At 38.1% G+C, this 19699-nt stretch overlaps 2 protein-coding genes across 2 annotated transcripts; both read left to right on the top strand.

Annotated features, from left to right (window-relative positions):
- The first annotated feature begins 3227 nt into the window (after positions 1-3227).
- Positions 3228-9195, top strand: LOC146392322 (uncharacterized). The gene is made up of 5 exons (XM_084945289.1): positions 3228-3384; positions 3474-6975; positions 7129-7386; positions 7612-7734; positions 7928-9195. Exons 2-5 carry the CDS (start codon positions 6735-6737, stop codon positions 8170-8172), a joined length of 867 nt encoding a protein of 288 aa, XP_084801415.1. The 5' UTR covers positions 3228-3384; positions 3474-6734; the 3' UTR covers positions 8173-9195.
- Positions 9196-11121: 1926 nt separating this feature from the next.
- LOC146392321 (uncharacterized) lies at positions 11122-18237 on the top strand. Its single transcript, XM_084945301.1, has 5 exons — positions 11122-11420; positions 14110-14117; positions 17267-17556; positions 17639-17764; positions 17984-18237. Exons 1-5 carry the CDS (start codon positions 11154-11156, stop codon positions 18163-18165), a joined length of 873 nt encoding a protein of 290 aa, XP_084801427.1. The 5' UTR covers positions 11122-11153; the 3' UTR covers positions 18166-18237.
- Positions 18238-19699: the final 1462 nt, after the last annotated feature.

Here is a 19699-nt window from a genome sequence, read left to right as displayed (position 1 = left end):
GCAATTTATACTCATAATAGAGTTAATACACTCCTCATTAGAAGGATACAAGCATCCCACGGTGTGAAGGGTTAACAGGTAAGAAAGTTGAGTGTTTTTAAGTGAAATTGCTACACGCTTACACAACACAGTTTCAGAAAGGGAGAGGATGCCTTGGCCTTGTGCGGGGGTATAAATTGTTGTTCCAGTACTGATGATGGCACAACAACAAATAGAAACTATAAGGTGTCAGTTAAAGCTGACATCAGCGAGGAAATTAAACATGTCTGGTAACAAGTGCAGACTTCCTGTGTTGTCTCTCACAAGCAGCGCTTTCCACACCTGCCTTGGAGTATTTTAGATTGAAGCTTGCAGCAGTTCTCATCATAGATCATTGTCTGTTAAGAGAAATATGTCTCATAAGCATTGTAAATGTGTACGATATGACCCACAAGCGTAAACTAGGCTTTACAAATGTGTACAATGATTCATGTGTAACTTTTGAGGACTCACATGTGCGTGCTTCAATCCACATACAAATCTGAAGCAATTTGGCCACATGTAAAAATATTTTACAAATGCATACATCCAAACCTGAATAAATACCAGGGGCAGATCTTCTTAAAGTACTTGAACTTAATACATTCTGGGTAGTGATTAGTATTCATTCAGGTTTGAGACATATTTCTCTCAATAGTTGCCATAATAGGGAACATTAAGTCATTTCTGTTACCTTGCCTGCAAATGCCTGTTTCGGGCTAACCCAGTTTTTCTCAGTTCTCTTAGTTACTTCCTTTGTACTTCCACAGAAACCTTGCTAATCTAGGTGACCTTAGACTACCTCCACTGCTCCATTCAGTCCCAACTCAAGTAAGACTGTTAACCACCCACTGGCTTTTTAAAATTAATTACATCGACCTTTCGGACGCCATTTAATCGCTTCATTCCCCTCTAACAAAGCTCCTGTGTGTCAGTCTGCAGTGCTGCAGAGTTCCCCCATACACTGCCTTTAATCCAAACAAACATGACAAAATGCACAATGGACTCCAACACTCATCTGACAATCCAGCCATGATCTGACCTTTCCAGCCCCACTGCCTGATCACGTTACGATCAAAAAGGAGGGTGAGCAAAGCAGTACACATTACTGACTGGTACCCCACACTAATGGGATTATCAAGTTGTGATGAGTCCCTTACTGAGAGGCTTTATGGGGATAATGTGTTGGAAGCCATCAGTGAAGGAAAAGAATCGCCCAGGCTGGAGATCTTGTACAATATCAAACCTTTGTATAACTATGCATGCACTGACTTCCTGCTGAAATGATATGGGATTTGGGATACAGTCAGGAAACTAAACACTTGAGTTCAGAACGCCATGCTTTGAGTTTTTGCGTGTTTATGATTTCTTGTGGTTTTGACGAGGGATTTGTTCTAACTCTGTGTTGGTTATGGTCTTCTGTTCATTCATATTCACTGATACTTTTTGGGTTTCTTTGTTTTTTGTTGCTTTAGTTTCGTGCTGAGTTTTGGATTATTTTGGGTTCAGTAGTTCCCTTTTGTGATTCCTTTCTGTTCCTCCAGTCTTTTCTCTGCGGTTGTGTCAGCATGACATCAATTATAATGACATATACCAAACTTAATTTCCTTTATTGGGATTGTCCTCTTAACTATTCTGTTTACATTTTTTTAAACTGAAGAGTATGAAATGTATAAATTGTATATCTCATATCTCAATTCTATATCTTCTATGCTCAATATATTTTCAACTTCTTATTTGAGAAAACAGGACGTTTTGTCGACGCGTGTGCATAAACATAGTTCTCACTTCCATTTTTAAGGCAGAGTAAGAGGAAGTATGTAAAACAATAGTCCTGCCATAACATTCGGACAGTTTCATTGCAATTGTCAGAGTTGAAGGTTCCAGCTTTGTTCTATAATGCAGAGAGTACTTATGCAGGGTTTGCTTTTCTCATAGATGATTTTTCACATTTCCAGTAGAGTGCTTATATATGACCTCTCTGCATTGAATCATATCTGTTATTAACCTCTGTCTCGCTTCCACAGCATGTCTTTTATCCTGTCTTCCTTCTCTCACCCCAACCGGTCACAGCAGATGGCCGCCCCTCCCTGAGCCTGGTTCTGGCGGAGGTTTCTTCCTGTTAAAAGGGAGTTTTTCCTTCCCACTGTCGCCAAAGTGCTTGCTCATAGGGGGTCATGTGGTTGTTGGGCGTTTCTCTGTATCTATGAAGCGCCTTGAGGCGACTTTTGTTGTGATTTGGCGCTATATAAATAAAATTGAATTGAATTGAATATGTTGCTTACTTAGGCTTTGCTGATGTGTGCATCCATTGCAACATAAGTATATCATGTACATCCTATGTTTCTTGATCATGATTCTTCTTCTATCCATGTTCGCCATCACTCCTCGTGCTTACTGAGAGTAATCAAAAGTAAGTGAAAAATTGCAAAGCCTCCAGTGTGCAGAGTCTGCAGTGTTTAATTTAAATACATTTAGTGACATTCTGCTATTTACCACTGAAAACTTGTGTTATTACACATTTATTCTAAACACATTACGAGCCGTTTACAGAGAGAGATTTAAATTTGCATTGTTTTCATTTGTTTTCTTTATTTAAATACTGTAAGCAAGTTCTATTACTTTTGAGTCTGTTTGCTTTGATGGGTAAAAAAAATCTTTTTTTTTTTGTTTTTGTCTAGAGGACATTGTTTCACAGTTTCATGTTGTGGCAGTGATTTGCATCCATTCAGTATTTACACTTTACACTCTTTCTTTATTGTTTATTTCTCTTTCTTTCAAAAAGCAAACTCACGCAAACCTGCAAACATAAAAAGACGTCTCTCCTGCACACACTGTAAAGACCATGAAACAACAAAGCTCTCCCCACAGAAACCTCTGGTTTATTTTGAATTGCTTCCTGTTTTTTTTTCTTAAAATATATATATTAAGACCATATGTGAAGGCTTTATTGACACTTGAAAGTTTTACCCCAGTAAAGAGTATTGCCTAGATTGCCTATAGATTGCATAGGTAATTCCCCCAAATTACACCAGTTGAGGGAAAAAGATTCATTAACATTTGAGGATATTTCTTGAGATCAGTTCATTACAGCACACAAGCAAAAGCCTGCCTCACTTCTCTCTATGTCACTTCTATTTGTGTGGGCAAGTGGAAGTGAGTCACTTTATTTCCTGCCCTTGTGAAAACACCCTGTCTGTATCATCTACTGTTTGTTGTCAGTTTGCCTGAGGTTCACAGGAGGTTCAGCATTTGTTAATATTTTTCTATTATCTTTATTTTTTTTAAGATTAAATCCACAGTGTTGATATATGAAGAGGATGGAACAGTTTCTTATTGTTGTGTTATTAGCAGGAGGAACTCATGGTAAGATTGTCTTCATAAAAAACACCAAACATTCACATTTGTAGTGTGATTCATATAAGCTCATGTTCTTTTGAATGCATCTTTTTCAGCTTTCTTTCCAGTTGATGAAACTACATGTGATCTCAATGCAAACAGATGCCCATGCTCTCCTCTTCTTAAAGGAACTGTGTATATCCAATGTGATGTGATGGCTAATGCTAGTGGCCGTGATGTGAAGTGTTTGAAGGTGCTTCCCAGTGTGAACATAACTGTGTTCAATCTAAAGAAAGAAAAAATAACAATAGACAAGGAATTTAACAACAGACTACAGTTTATGAACGGGACACTCAAGATCACAAACGTGAAGAGGAATGACTCAGGTCAATACAGCATTGAGGTCTTTAATTCAAAAGGAGTCCAAGAGAAAAACATTGTTTTCACCCTGGATGTTAAAGAAAATGGCAAAGTTGAAGGCAAGTTATATAACTTATTCTTTATTGCATAGTTTTGATGTTATTATAAAGATAATCAGACATGTAAATATTATGTGGCAGTAAAACTGTTAAACAGTATACATCACCTGGGCAACAAAATGATAGAAGATGAAATGACAAAAAATAAGCATATGCACAGAGCAAATGTACAGTGAACAGAATAGAACAGAACATTTGCTGATATATTATTTGTCTATCTATTGATGTTTCCAGTTATTTTTGCAACATGTGGACCGCTACTCCTATTCATAAATTAATCATCTTTTATTTCCCAGTAACTACCACGTAAACTTTAAAGGCACACTGAAACTTTCCACTTGGTCATTGATTATTATTAGTTGCATTTAATTTAAACATTAAGGTGGGAAAAAGAAGCACTGCAGCAGATGTGGTTCTATCGCAAGTTTTCAGTATGTTTTTTCTTCAGTGTCTAACACAGCTGTGTCAGCTATGGTGTGGTATGGTGAGGTTTAGCAAATAATTACAATAAGAACAATAATCTTTACTAACATAGCAGCCTTCTTAACAAGGAGCTCCGCAAAAGATAAGAACACGAGTAAATCAGAAACCATTAAAAAGCAAAGAAGAAACAAAGCTGAAGTTCTCAATAACTGGGTTCACAAAATAGGGTTGGAAAGAATAACAGATGAGAACAATAATAAATCGGAAACCATTAAAAAGCAAAGCTCGCGGAAAAAGACGTACTTGGAGTGTATCAACGTGGATTTCCTGACACCTGAATTGAGGTCAGTTAATAAAGTATTCGACCCCAATGTAAACTGCGTAACGGTAGCTCAGAAAAACCACACAGGCATTATGATTGTTGTATTTTTAACCTAATTCTGCAGCCTCAAAACCAAGTGGCTCGTTTCACATTTGAAACTTCTATGTTGCAAACACATAGACTTAGTTTGTGTTTGAATAAAAGTCTAATCATCTTCACATACAGGCTAATATTTTTTTAACTGAACCAAACTGTTACTATTAAGCTGCACATAGCTGTAAAAGACAATGATGGTTTTAGTAAACTCTGTGTAGGGCGGTTTATTTAGCTCTGTATTCACCAGCTCTTTGTTTGCTTCAAGCACTAAAACCACTTGATTCATTTTAGGAAAAGATCCTGGTTTGGGCTAAAATGCATCCACCCACAACTCTGCACCTTAAAAACCATACTATAAGAGCACCCCGTGGGCAGGTATTATGCTCACAGTGTTGGGGAGTAACGGAATACATGTACTGGCGTTACATATTTAAAATACAAAATATGAGTAACTGTATTCTGTTACAATGGGTATTCAGAATACACTTACTTTGGCAATGCCCTCTCTATTTTTGGTAATTCCACATTGGTGGAAACCCAAACAAAACATGCATTAAGAGGCTCTAATGTCTGTGTCTCAATCTCACGGCCCATGTCACCTCTACTTGCGGCCTGCATAATGATGTGATGAAATATTTTTAAAAATTATTGTTCAAAAGTTATTCAATATGAAGGCAACAGGCAGAGTGTTACAGGCATAGCCCTAAAGAATGTAGCCTCATGGGCAGTGTAGCCCAGTTGTAAGTAAGCTGCTAAGACTCGACTGTACACTGTGTTCGTGTTTTTCTTTCGTTCCATCAGAGCAGCCTTTCAACGCGTCTCTCTGTCTCTCACTGGCAAAGTTGACCCAGACAACAAAGTAAAGCTAGTTTTTTCGGCCCCACACAGAACCTGACGTATTAGCCTGAGGTCCCTTTACTACCTGTTTTATATACGCGCAGAATCGTTTTCTATATGAGATCACTGCAAAAACTTCAGCCTTACCTAATGTCCACCTAACTGTTACTCATTTTATATTAAGATTTAAAAATCTAGTTGGTATCAGTATGGCGAGTAGCCTTCAGTAATAGTAATAAATCACACAGCAATAGTACATTCATGTAGTTGTAAAAAGCATGATAATATATTAAGTAATCCAAAGTATTCAGAATACGTTACTCTCATTGAGTAACGTAAGGGAATACATGTATTCTGTAATCTGTAGTGTACCTTTTAAAAGTAACCTTCCCATCACTGCATGCTCAGTGCCCAAGTGCTATGTCAGCTAAGGATGTGTTGCACCTTTCCACTTACTTGCTTGCTTTTCTTTAAATATTGATGCCTCTTTCTGAGATCCTTTCAAAATGAATATGCAGTTTAAGTAAAAAACAGCTTTGAGAAATTAGATCATTAAATAATCTGTACAAGGTCAAAATACAAAAGATTAGAAGAGCTTTGCTTTTCTCAGTTTCCATTTTGGAAAAATCACTTAATAACGGATTAAAACATTAAAATGTAATTTTCAAGAGAAAATTTAAAAAATAGCCTTTTTTTACAGCAGGTATTTTAAATGCTTGTAGAAAAGAATGGGCTTAGTGTCACATCCTCATTATCATCATGGTGTGACAGTAACTCAACATGCATATCAGCAGAACTCTGAAGCTACAGCAGCTAAATTAAATTCAGTCTTTTTTTTTTCATTTTCATTTGTGATTTTTGATTTTCCAGTTAGAATTTCCAAATTTTCATTTTGAAAAAGATCAGCACAAGTAAAATAGCGCTGAACCCTTGCTGTGTTTAAGTCATAAACCTGTGTAGTGCTCATCGGCATGCCACTAAATATGTCTTCACATAGTGTGAAGTGAGACAGACAGTAGGCACAAAACATCGACGATTGTTTTAGGTAAACATTTGCAAAAGCTGCTGCAATCCTTCTGGTAGGGACTGAATACTCCAAAATTTTACAGTTTTGATTTTGTTTACTTTTTTTATTTGCAGGTTTGGAAACTTGCTGTGACATTAAACAGCATGGAGCTCAGTGTTATGGATCTTTAGGTGGAAATGTGGACATCCAACTGATGGACAATACCTCAAAGACATCAAAATACCAATTGATGAAAAATTCATTAAAAATACTAAATGTCAGAAATAATAAAGTTCTTCCTAATGCTGAAGGACAAAGATTTGTCTTTTCTCCCTGTAATGGAACATATAGGATCCCTAACATGAGCAGGAATGACAGTGGTAATTATACCCTTCAAACCTTTGATTCAGATGGAAGAGCATCAGGCGAGTGGACTTTACAGTTGTTTATTCAAGGTAATTCCTTTCATAATGGTTTCCCTGAAGGGAATTAATTAAAAGTAATAGAAATTTAATATTGCTTTAGTAAGCTTTAGAATTTTCTGCTTTTGCCGTTTTTCATTAAAGGCCAACTTAAAGATTTAACTCATCTGTATGTGTTTCTCTCAGCTCCTGTGTCCTCTGTCCTGCTGGTCTCTGAGTGTCTGTCCCAGAGAGAGATGAGGGTGTCCTGCTCCTCTGAGGGAGGGGACAGTCCTCAGTACAGCTGGACTCTGAATGGGCGCACACTGACAGATGCTGAGCTCCTTTCTGTAAATAATGAGACTAACATTATTACCCTGAAACAGCACGTCTCAGGACATCTGGTCTGCTCAGTCAGGAACAACGTCAGTAATGTCTCCAAAGAGGAGAGGATATCTACCTGCGGTGAGTAAGAACGTGATGAAAAAAGGTTGATAATTAGTTTTTGTTGATTATTTGTACTTTCATAAATCCTCAGACTGTTTGAGGTACATTCAATTAAAATGAGCAATCAGTAAAACAGTGATATCACATCAGTAAATCAAGTGGTCAGCAGTAATGGTATATTAGTAAATTAGTAAAAACATGCATTTGTTTACTTGTTTGTTTTTTTATGTCACTTTATTTCAGAAGCAGGTATTTTGCAAGTGATCGGTGGTGTTCTCTTAGCACTGCTAATTTTATTAGTTATTGGTATAGCAATCATCTTTGATCAGAGGAAAAAACAAAACTACAAACCTACAAAAGAAAAAGGTACAAAACCTCCTTTTTACTTACTTCACTCAGAAGTATCATGTTCTTGCTAAGACTATGTTGATGCCGCTGTCATGTAAATTCAGAAATGGATAATAAAGGCATTGTGTTTGTGATTTTTAGTCAGAATCAGAAATGACAGTGAAAATCAGAAGTCAAACTAATGTTTTAATTTGATCTTACTACTCTGCAGACGAAGAGGATGACCAAGTGGAACTAAGAGCAGCAGTGAAGTTGGAGGCTGAGATTGAGCTGGAGTTCGAGGTGGAGATTGAGAGTGAAGATGAAGATGAGGATGAGGGTGAGGGCGAGGGTGAGGCAGAGGCAGAGAAAAAGGTGGAAGTGGAGTATGCCCAGGTCAAGTTTCCAAAGCAACCTCGACACACTCAACCAACAGGAGATAATTATTTATATGCAACAGTCCGTAAAATGAGGTGATTTAAATGGTCGGTGTCTTTATACAGACTGCACCACTGAAGGTCCACATGAGGAGGTGACATCAAGACACCTAAAGACACTTTTAATTATCAGGCAAATACACAAAGCTCAGCTGATTAAAACAGAGCATCAATGCATCCAGTTTTAGGTTACTTGCATGTTTAATTACAAGCAATATGTGCGTTGTCTGCATTTGCATTGTGTTGAAGCTCTGACAGAATTAAGGTCATGATTGTAGTGGAGAAGTCTCTCTTTTAATTTCAACTTGACTACTTTTTGACCTTGTGAATGTGGAATTCAATCATCCTTTAAATGAAAATGATTAAAGTAAAAAGTGTGGTGAACATTTCTATGAATTTCTGTGCAGCAAAAACTTGAAACAGTGATAAACCATCAATGTAAATGAGGCCCAGCAAAGGCTCTTTAGACTGCTGGCAAGTCTATAGATACGCAACAGAAAGCATCACCTATTGTAGTATGACAGTATGGCATGGCAGCTGCACGGCACAGGACAGAAATGACATGGCCAGGGTAGTGAGAACAGCACAGGGCACTGTGGGAAATCTTCTCCCAGATCTGGACTCTGTGTATGCTTGCTGTGTCCAGAAGAAAGCCAGCTGCTTTGGTGCAGATCCCACGCACTTGAGTAAATGACTGTTTGTCCCTCTGCCTTCTTGAAGGTGGTTTAGGACTATTTAAGCAAGAAGCATTAGACTGAAGCACGCTTTTTCCCCTAGAACAATGAACTCTATCACCCCTGTGCATACACACACACACACACACACACACACACACACACACACACACACACACACACACACACACACACACACACACAGGACAACTGCACTTTGGAACATGTAACTACAATGCTACCGTATTTTCCTGTTCTGTATATTTATATATTATGTATCTTTCTGTGCTTTGTATACTAGTTGGTGTTAAGCTGACCACACGCAATTCCGTTATGTGACTGCATAATAAAGGAAACGATAAAGGATCTTTGACTCATTTAAATCTTTGAATCAGCCATTCAAAACAATGGACAATGCACAACAGAGCTGTAGCTGAAAGTTCAGGCAGGGTGGAGAGGGTGAAGACGAGTGTCAGGGTGATTTCTGAAAGAAGGATATTGGAGCTAGAATGAAAGGGACGGTTTCCACTATAAATAAATTCATGTAAATAAATTGTTGTGGGAACTTATGAAGATGTGTTTTCACTCAAGGAGTCAAGTTTGTAAAAGATTGATCTCCTAGCTGCAGGTAAATGTTTGGTCTCCCAAAGAAGAACTGACTGGCTCTAGTGATGTTTTCATTATTATTATTTTGGATCTGCTTGAATAAAATACTGCTTATAATGTGTTACCAAAATGAACATTATAAGTTCAAAAATATTGGCTGGTTCCATTTTATAAGCTATAGCTGTGAGTATGTGGAAACTAGTGTGTTTATTATCAACTGGTAAGGATTATTTCACAAAATCAAAATATGTTTACTTCACAAGGATAACAAGTTGAAATCGCAGAAGGGAATATGCAGTTTTGATTCATCTGTCATTATAATGTCACATTACAAACTTCATCATTCATTAATGCATATATATATATATATATATGTGTGTGTGTGTGTGTGTGTGTGTGTGTGTGTGTGTGTTTGTATGTTTTGTTTACATCTCCTCCAAAACGTAAACCCTAATTTCTATGCTTAATATATTTCGGCCTGATTATTTGTAAAAAACTGGTATTTTTGCCAGATTGTCCCAGGGTAAAAACTGATGAGATGCCCAGCTGTACACAAGTATGTTGCCTGACATGTGCATAGACATAGTTGTATAATTGTAACTTTTATTACCGCTTTCAGAATATAAGATCCCATCCTTGCTCTGTAATACGGGAAGTACCCATGTAGGTTGTTTTTTTTCTCACGAATGAGTTTTTCTCAGTTCCAGTTAAGTGGTTGCATGTGTATTACTGCCTTAGCTTGTTCATCCATTCAAATGTAAGTAAGTTATATACATCCTTCTTTTGTTGACGTTCACCATCACGTTTTATGTTTACTGTGTGTAACTGTACAGAGTCTGGAGTATTTAATTACACTACATTCATACAGACTGTCTGACATTTAACTCAATGTTTTGTGTTATTACATGCCTATTCTATTCTATTAGCACATTTCAAGTGATGTAAAGCTTAAAATATACATTTTATTTTCATTTTATCAGTAGCAAATAATATTTTTACAGTGTGCTTTGATGGATATCTGTGTTTTAATATTATCTGGACAGCATTGCCTCACAGATTCATGTTGGGGCAAAAATTTGCATCCTTTTAACAAGCTGCTTTTTACCCGGTTGTCTACATTTTATTCTTTGTATATTGTTTATTTCCCATCCTTTCTGAATAAACATGTCTCTTCAGCACACCCCATAAAGCCTACTAAGCAGTATAGCTCTCCTCACAGGAACTTTTGGAATACTTACGAATGAACTTGTGATTTTAGCTTTTGTGTGTAGTTTTCAAAAGTATACATTATGTGAAGACCAATTCAGTGTTGTTTAAACTTAGTTATGTATATTGAAATAGTGGAGGAAAATGATTTGTTCACATGTGGTACATATTTCTTTCAGTTTGCTACAGCAGCCTGTATCAGTATTCTGTGTGCTGGCAAGTAGAAGTGATAGTTTCTTTTCTGTTTTTGTGAAAACATCATGTTTTGTCACCGATTTACTTTTTCCTGTCAGTTTGGGTTTAGGTTTGTTGCAGATTTATATCTGGATTTGTTCATAATTTTCCAGTCGATAAATGAAGAGCATGGAGCAGTTTCTTATCATTGTTCTGTTAGCAGGAGGAACACTCGGTAAGGTCTTCCTCATAAAGATGACAAACATATAAATTTTTAGGATGAATAATTTAAACTTGTGTTTTTTTTCATGCTTTTTTTCCAGCTCTCGTTCAAGTTGATGAGACTACTTGTGACCTCAGGATGAACACAGGTCCATGCTCTCCTATTCTTGAAGGAACTGTGTATATCCAAGTGATGACTGATGCTAGTGGCAGTGAAATGAAGTATTTGAAGGTGCTTCCCAGTGTGAACATAACTGTGTTCAATCTGAAGAAAGAAAAAATAATGATAGACAAGGAATTTAACAACAGACTCACGTTTATAATCAAGAACGGGACAATCAAGATTACAAACATGAGGAGGAATGATTCAGGTCAATACAGCATTGAGGTCTTTAATTCAGATGGAGTTCAAGAGAAAAATATTCATTTCACCCTGGATGTTAAAGACAATGGAAAAGTTGAAGGCAAGTTATATAGTTTGAAGTTATTATAAAGTTAATCAGAAATATAAGCATCTGTCACAACGGGACTGAAGGGACTCAAGCGCAGACTCTGGGTCATGAAAAATAAAGAGTGTTTATTTACAGAAACACCAGTTGAGCTATTTACAAAGTGAGGGAAAAGACGGATTCCGGGAATCCACACGAACAGGGAAAGACGCTTGCACCAACACACGCTCCTAGGTCCACACTCCATCTACGCTCCACGCCACATGCTCCTCTTCACTCTCCACCAATCCACAAGAAACACAAAGCTTGCTCCAATTCTCACACACTCAGTCACACAGGTAACACATGGACAGGTCCAGGGAAATCTATTCACAAAGATACGAGAAGATTACTACGGGAAGATCGCTAGAGATACGAGAATAAACAAGGCCGGGGTTAACACTGACAAGAGTCGGCAACGGTCCAGTGACGAGAAACACAGAGCTGCCATCTTATATAGTTACTGGAACATTGTCGAGTGATGAGCCACAGGTGTGAGATCACGGACAGGTGCGTGGGCCAAGGGCGGGAGCCCACAGGTGAGTTCTCCGCAGGCAGTAAGAGGAAGGAGGGACAGTGAGGGAGGGAGAGAGAGAGCAGGCGCAAAAAATCTAAACAAAAATACATGTAGCCACACTGAACCGACCGGTTAGAAACAGGGACCCTGACAGCATCATGCTGCAGTAAAACTGCAAAACAGTACCCATCACTTGTGCAACAAATGATAGAAGATCTACTGAAAAAACTACAAAGACAGATGCAAATGTTTCATGATGCTTGATGTTTCCAAATTCTTGAAGAGAATGAATGGAAAATTTTGCAATATAGTATTTGTCTATCTATTGATATTTCCAGTTATTTTCACCACACATGGGCTGGTATCCACTTTCATAATGTAATCTTTAACTTTAAACTGTAAAGAGACACTGAATTTTTAAACATGGTCACTGATTAGTGTTAGCTGCACTAAATGAGTACTTTAGGCAGTGAAGAAGAAGTATTATAGTAGAAAATTTGCCAGGAACGAAGCCAATCATTTCCATTTGAAGGATGCATAATTTAAGCTCATGTTCTTTTGAATGCCTTTTTTCCAGCTCTGGTTTCAGTTGATGAGACTACTTGTGACCTCAGGATGAACACATGCCCATGCTCTCCTATTCTTAAAGGAACTGTGTATATCCAAGTGATGACTGATGCTAGTGGCAGTGAAATGAAGTGTTTGAAGGTGCTTCCCAAGGGAAACATAACTGTGTTCAATATAAAGAAAGAAAAAATAACAACAGACAAGGAATTTAACAACAGACTCACGTTTATAATCAAGAACGGGACACTCAAGATCACAAACGTGAAGAGGAATGATTCAGGTCAATACAGCATTGAGGTCTTTAATTCAAATGGAGTTCAAGAGAAAAATATTCATTTCACCCTGGATGTTGAGGACAATGGCAACGTTGAAGGCAAGTTATATAGTTTGAAGTTATTATACAGTTAATCAGAAATATAAGCATCATCTTGCAGTAAAACTGCAAAATCGTACACATCACTTGTCCAACAAATGACAGAAGATCTGAGGAAAAAAACTACAAAGACAGAGGCAAATGTTTCATGCTGCTCAATGTTTTCAAATTCTTGAAGAGAATGAATGGAAAATTTTGTGATATAGTATTTGTCTTTCTATTGGTACTTCCAGTTATTTTCACCACACATGGTATCCATACTCATAATTTAATCTTTAACTTTAAAGGGACATTGGACTGTTAAACGTGGTCATTGATTAGTGTTAGCTGTACTAAATTAGTACTTTAAGCAGTGAAGAAGAAGTATTATAGTAGAAAATTTGCCAGGAACGGAGCCAATCATTTCCATTTGAAGTGTGAATAACTTAAGCTCACGTTCATTTGAATGCGTCTTCTCCAGCTCTCATTCCAGGTGATGAGACTACATGTGACCTCAGGACGAACACATGTCCATGCTCTCCTATTCTTGAAGGAACTGTGTATATCCAAGTGATGACTGATGCTAGTGGCCGTGAAATGAAGTGTTTGAAGGTGCTTCCGAGGGGGAACATAACTGTGTTCAATCTGAAGAAAGAAAAAATAACGACAGACAAGGACTTTAGCAACAGACTCACGTTTATAATCAAGAATGGGACATTCAAGATCACAAACGTGAAGAGGAATGATTCAGGTCGATACAGCATTGAGGTCTTTAATTCAGATGGCGTTCAAGGGAAAAACATTCATTTCACGCTGGATGTTAAAGACAATGGAAAAGTTGAAGGCAAGTTATGCAACTTACTCTTTATTGTATATTTATGAAATTGTTATAAAGTTAAACAGAACTATATAAGTATCATACGTTTTCAGTGTGTTTTTTTGATTGGTGTCTGACACTACCAGCTATGGTGGTGTGCTGAGGTTTAATCTACAGGGTGGGCCATTTATATGGATACACCATAATAAAATGGGAATGGTTGGTGATATTAAAGTCCTGTTTGTGGCACATTAGTATATGTGAGGGGGCAAACTCCTCAAGATGGGTGGTGACCATGGGGGGCATTTAGAAGTCGGCCATCTTGGATACAACTTTTGTTTTTTCAATAGGAAGAGGGCCATGTGACACATCAAACTTATTGGTAATGTCACAAGAAAAACAATGGTGTGCTTGGTTTCAACGTAACTTTATTCTTTCATGAGTTATTTACAAGTTTCTGACCACTCATAAAATGTGTTCAATGTGCTGCCCATTGTGTTGGATTGTCAATGCAACCCTCTTCTCTCACTCTTCACACAATGATAGCAACACCGCAGGAGAAATGCCAGCACAGGCATCCAGTATCCATAGTTTCAGGTGCTGCACATCTCGTATCTTCACATCATAGACAATTGCCTTCAGATGACCCCAAAGATAAAAGTCTAAGGGGGTCAGATCAGGAGACCTCGGGGCCCATTCAACTGGCCCACGATGACCAATCCACTTTCCAGGAAACTGTTCATCTAGGAATGCTCAGACCTGGCACCCATAATGTGGTGGTGCACCATCTTGCTGGAAAAACTCAGGGAACGTGCCAGCTTCAGTGCATAAAGAGGGAAACACATCATCATGTAGCAATTTCAAATATCCAGTGGCCTTGAGATTTCCATTGATGAAGAATGGACCCACTATCGTTGTACCCCATATACCACACCAAACCATCACTTTTGTTGTTCCAACAGTCTTGGAGAGATCCATCCAATGTGGGTTAGTGTCAGACCAATAGCGGTGGTTTTGTTTGTTAACTTCACCATTCGCATAAAAGTTTGCCTCATCACTGAACAAAATCTTCTGCGTGAGCTGAGGGTCCTATTCCAATTTTTGTTTTGCCCATTCTGCAAATTCTGTGCACCGATCTGGGTCATCCTCGTTGAGACGCTGCAGTAGCTGGAGTTTGTAAGGGTGCCATTTGTGAGTAGCTAATATCCGCCGAAGGGATGTTCAACTAATGCCACTCTCCAGTGACATGCGGCGAGTGCTACGCTGTGGGATCTTGCTGAATGAAGCTAGGACAGCCACTGATGTTTCTTCATTAGTGACAGTTTTCTTGCGTCCACATTTTGGCAAATCCAACACTGAACAAGTTTCATGAAACTTAGCAAGCAGTTTGCTAACTGTAGCATGGGAGATGGGTGGTCTCGTAGGGTGTCTTGCATTGAAATCTGCTGCAATGACCCGGTTACTGCGTTCACCAGATATCAACACAATTTCGATCTGCTCCTCACGTGTTAACCTCTTCGACATGTCAATGGCTGTGAACAAAGAGAAACTTGTAAATAACTCATGAAAGAATAAAGTTACGTTGAAACCAAGCACACCATTGTTTTTCTTGTGACATTATCAATAAGTTTGATGTGTCACATGGCCCTATTCCTATTGAAAAAACAAAAGTTGTATCCAAGATGGCCGACTTCTAAATGGCCCCCATGGTCACCACCCATCTTGAGGAGTTTGCCCCCTCACATATACTAATGTGCCACAGACAGGACTTTAATATCACCAACCATTCCCATGTTATTACAGTGTATCCATATAAATGGCACACCGTGTATATAAGAACAATAAACTTTATTTACATGGCACATTTATTAACATTTATTAAGGTTATTCACAGAAAGGGTTGGAAAGGATAACAGATAAGCACAATAATAAATCAGAAACCATAAAAAAGCAAAGCTCAGTGAAGAAACCAACTTGGAGTGTATCAATCTGGATTTCCTGACAACTGAAATGGTTAATCAAGTATTGAGCCACAATGTTAACTGTGCAATGGTAGCTGAAAACGTGCCAGATGCATTATTTTTTGCACTTGTAACCTGATGCTTCAGCCTTATAAAAAAGTGTCTGTTTCATATTGTGTTGCAAACTCAGTGACATCATTTTTGATGGGCACCTTTGTAATTCCAAAAAATGTAGGTAATGCTTTATAGTAAATTGGTTAATAAATAGTAAATTCATAGATAAGTAATATATTAAAAGAGCTTCCATTTGCACAGTCACCTTCCTTTGGGAAAACAACTGAACAACCTCTATTAAACCATTAAAATGTAGTTCACAGATGAAATGTAAAAACTTGTTCTGACTTGTAGAAAAACACTGGGAACCTGCTACATTTAAAATGGCTTAAAAAAGTACTAGCTTTGAAATGTACTCAAAGTAAGAAAGTAACACCAACTCCTTGAAGAACATTCAAAATTTTAACTTGTGAAGCTAAAACTAAACAAACAAAAAACCTAAAACACAGAGAATACATCAAAACAGCTTGGAATAACCAAGGAAACACAAAGACACAAGGAAGGATAAGCAAATGCACTGAAAATGGATGTAATATATACATGAGGGTGACTTGGGTTTTAAGGGGTATTTATTATTTTCTTTATTATTGTATTTATGGGTTGTACGGAAGCTCCAAACGCAATTTCATTGTTCTCTGACAATGACAATAAATACTTATCTATCTTAGGGAAGAAGAAACACATGGGAAGCAAAACCAAATGCACTGATCTCGGGACGAAAAACTGTCAAAATGAAACAGGAAGTACACAAACACATGACACAGAAACCTGGAGAAGAGCGGGGGAAGAAACAAGGAGACAGATAAGACCACAGGCTCACACAAGCGACACAGGGGTGTGACAAAGACACAAGAGGAGCCTCACTAAACAAGAACACAAGACTAAAGCTGTATAAACTTGAACTTAAATCATCATTATAATACAAAGACCTAATAAATCTGATTTAAAAACATGAGGACTTGCATGTAAACTTCCAATTTCCAGTTGATCAAATAGACTTAGAGCTTTTTTAGACTTAGAGCTTTTTATTGTCATTGTGCAGTTTCTTGCACAGCAAAATTGGGTAAATACCACTGAGCAGTCCTTGACTTTATATCTAACCTCTCTTCTTCCTCTGCCACTTGAACCCTTGACTGTGGCACACAGTTTTTCCTCTTTGATCTCTTTTTATGCGACATCCCCTGGTGATTAACACACAAACAGGATTGTATTCCATGCGTTACTGCTTAGGCACAAATCGGTTTGATGTTTGAACGCATGTACTGATGAGAAATAATAACTCCTCTCAAATGTGTTAAACCAATAATAAAAAGCCTGTGTTGAAAATGTAAGGAGTAGAACAAAATTTTTTAAAAACTATTCAAGTAAAGCACAGATACTTGAGAATTCTACTTTAGTACAATAACAAAGTACAAATACTTTCCAACTCTGTATAGTATCAAAACTCATCTGTGTATGTTTCTCTCAGCTCCTGTGTCCTCTGTCCTGCTGGTCTCGGAGTGTCTGTCCCAGGGAGAGATGAGGGTGTCCTGCTCCTCTGAGGGAGGGGACAGTCCTCAGTACAGCTGGACTCTGGATGGACGCACACTGACAGATGCTGAGCTCCTTTCTGGAAATAAAAAGACAAACATCATCACTCTGAAACAGCACGTCTCAGGAAATCTGGTCTGCTCAGTGAGGAACAACGTCAGTAATGCCTTCAAAGAAGAGAGGATATCTACCTGTGGTGAGTGAGAACAATACTGATAAAAGCTGATTCTTAGTGTAATTATTTTCTTTCTTAAAGTTATCTCTTTATCTGCTCATAGGCTTTGTTTTCATCAGCTGCTCATTATTTAATGGGACACAGATGTCAGGGTGGGTGCATAAGTCCAGTAATACCCTTTGTCCGGAACCAACAGGAGACCCTACCACGGCCACACAAACTGCAGTGGGTAAGGAGAATAACATAGTGTCAAATAATCCTCTTTGATTAAACTGCCATCAATAATGACCCAAGGTATTATTAAAGAGGGAAGATTAACTCTGATGAAGGGGATTAATTCATGTTTTTTTTCCCTTTGTCTTATAAAGTATGGTCTATAAGCAAAATTCTACAATGACTCTTCTTTCACAGCTCTAACTTGTCATAAACATTTTGTTTTTCTGCACAGGTGCTTCCTGGTTCATGTTTGGTTTGAAAGCCGCTGTGGTAATTATATCATTAAGTGGAATTTCGCTCTATTTCGCTTGGAAGAAAAAAACAATATTGGAGGGCTCTGCTGTCCCACAAAGGATGGAATCTCCAGATAACTCTGTTTTGATGATTGCATTGAGTTCTCACTCCAACACATAGTGTCACTTTTCACCTATTGTACATTTCTCATGTGTCCTCATAGGCTTGTAAATAAGCATTAGTGGGGGGGTTTTCATTCCACATTTTATTGACAGCTTAGTATATTTTTAGTATATGTCAATATGTTTTTTGTGTTTTTATTATTCAAGAACAGCAATCCAGCAAAATATAATCGAAGTGGAAAATCAGAGAAAGATCTTTGTCTCCTTCTTTCATGTATTATTTATTTTGCAATTGCATTTCATCTGTCTACTTGAAATATATTCCAAAAAGACATTAAGCACATATGTTAGTATTTTTTTGTCATGGTGGCTGTGTGGGTGGCAGAGGTTGGACACAAGACTTAGGCTACGTTCACACTGCAGGCGAAAGCGCATTAAATCCGACTTTTTTGACCCTATGCAACCCATATACGATCATGGTATGACAGTGTGGACAGCACAAATCCGATATTTTCAAATCCGACCTATGTCACTTTCGTATGTGGTACTGAGTCCGATAGATATCTGATGTTTTAGAAAGCGACTGCTGTTTGAATGGTCATGTTCATGGTCATGATCATTAAATCCATCTTTTACGTCACTAACACAAGACAGACGCCAATTATCAGCAAAGACAAACGAGAAAGCATGGCGGCGGAAACTGGAGACGGAGGGAGTCAATGGACAGAAACTGAGGTTTTGGACTTGATTACCATATGGGGAGACAATTCTTTTCATGCTAAATTTGAAGGGTCGTATCGTAACCGGGCTGTGTTCGAGTGCATTGCCAAAGAAATGGTTGAACGAGGGAAAAGGCGAACGTGGCTACAGTGTCAGAGGAAAGTGAAGAGCCTCAGAGCCAAGTTTAAAGAAAACACAAACCGGATGTGGTCGAGTCACCTGCCCGTTTTATGATGAGCTTGACCGTGTTTTGGGCGACAAACCCAGCTGTCAGCCAGCTGTCACCCAGCTGTGACATCTTCTTTTGCGCACGCAGGCCGCTTTGAGGGCCGTGAACCGTTCAGACTAGAGCGCGTTTGCTGTCACATTTTATTTGTAGTTTTAACAACGAGACAAAAAAAATTGATCAAAAAATCGGAATTGAGCATTAAGACCTGCAGTGTGAACGTAGCCTTAGAGATTACAGGAGTAACTAAAAGGCAGTTTAATTAAACTAAAATGAAAATTCAAAAAAACACAAATTACAAAACTAGGAAAATCAAAAAGAAAAAAAAAGGGCACAACCGTGAGGGAGAACACAACAAAGTCTGATGCAGACAACATATACATAAAGAAGATAACGAGGGAAAAGGCTACAGGTGGGAACACAGCTGACACTAATCTGACTGACGAGAACGGGGAAGCAAAATGAAAACAGGAGACTATCAAAATTAAACAGGACAGACACCATTGTCGAAATCTGAAGGGAAAAGCATAGTTTGGACACAAAGTAAGAATTTCCTGAAAAATGGCATGGGATAATCAAGTTAAAGGGTCACATTTATATAGTGTACAAAACGCAGTAGAAGTTAAGAGCGATTAAATAGGCAGGA

Source organism: Perissodus microlepis, chromosome 2 (assembly GCF_051167445.1).
Source record: "Perissodus microlepis isolate ML-2025 ecotype Zambia chromosome 2, ASM5116744v1, whole genome shotgun sequence".
NCBI lineage: Eukaryota > Metazoa > Chordata > Actinopteri > Cichliformes > Cichlidae > Perissodus > Perissodus microlepis.
The sequence above is the reverse complement of the archived record's forward strand: the minus strand, read 5'-3'. Positions and strand labels throughout refer to the sequence as shown.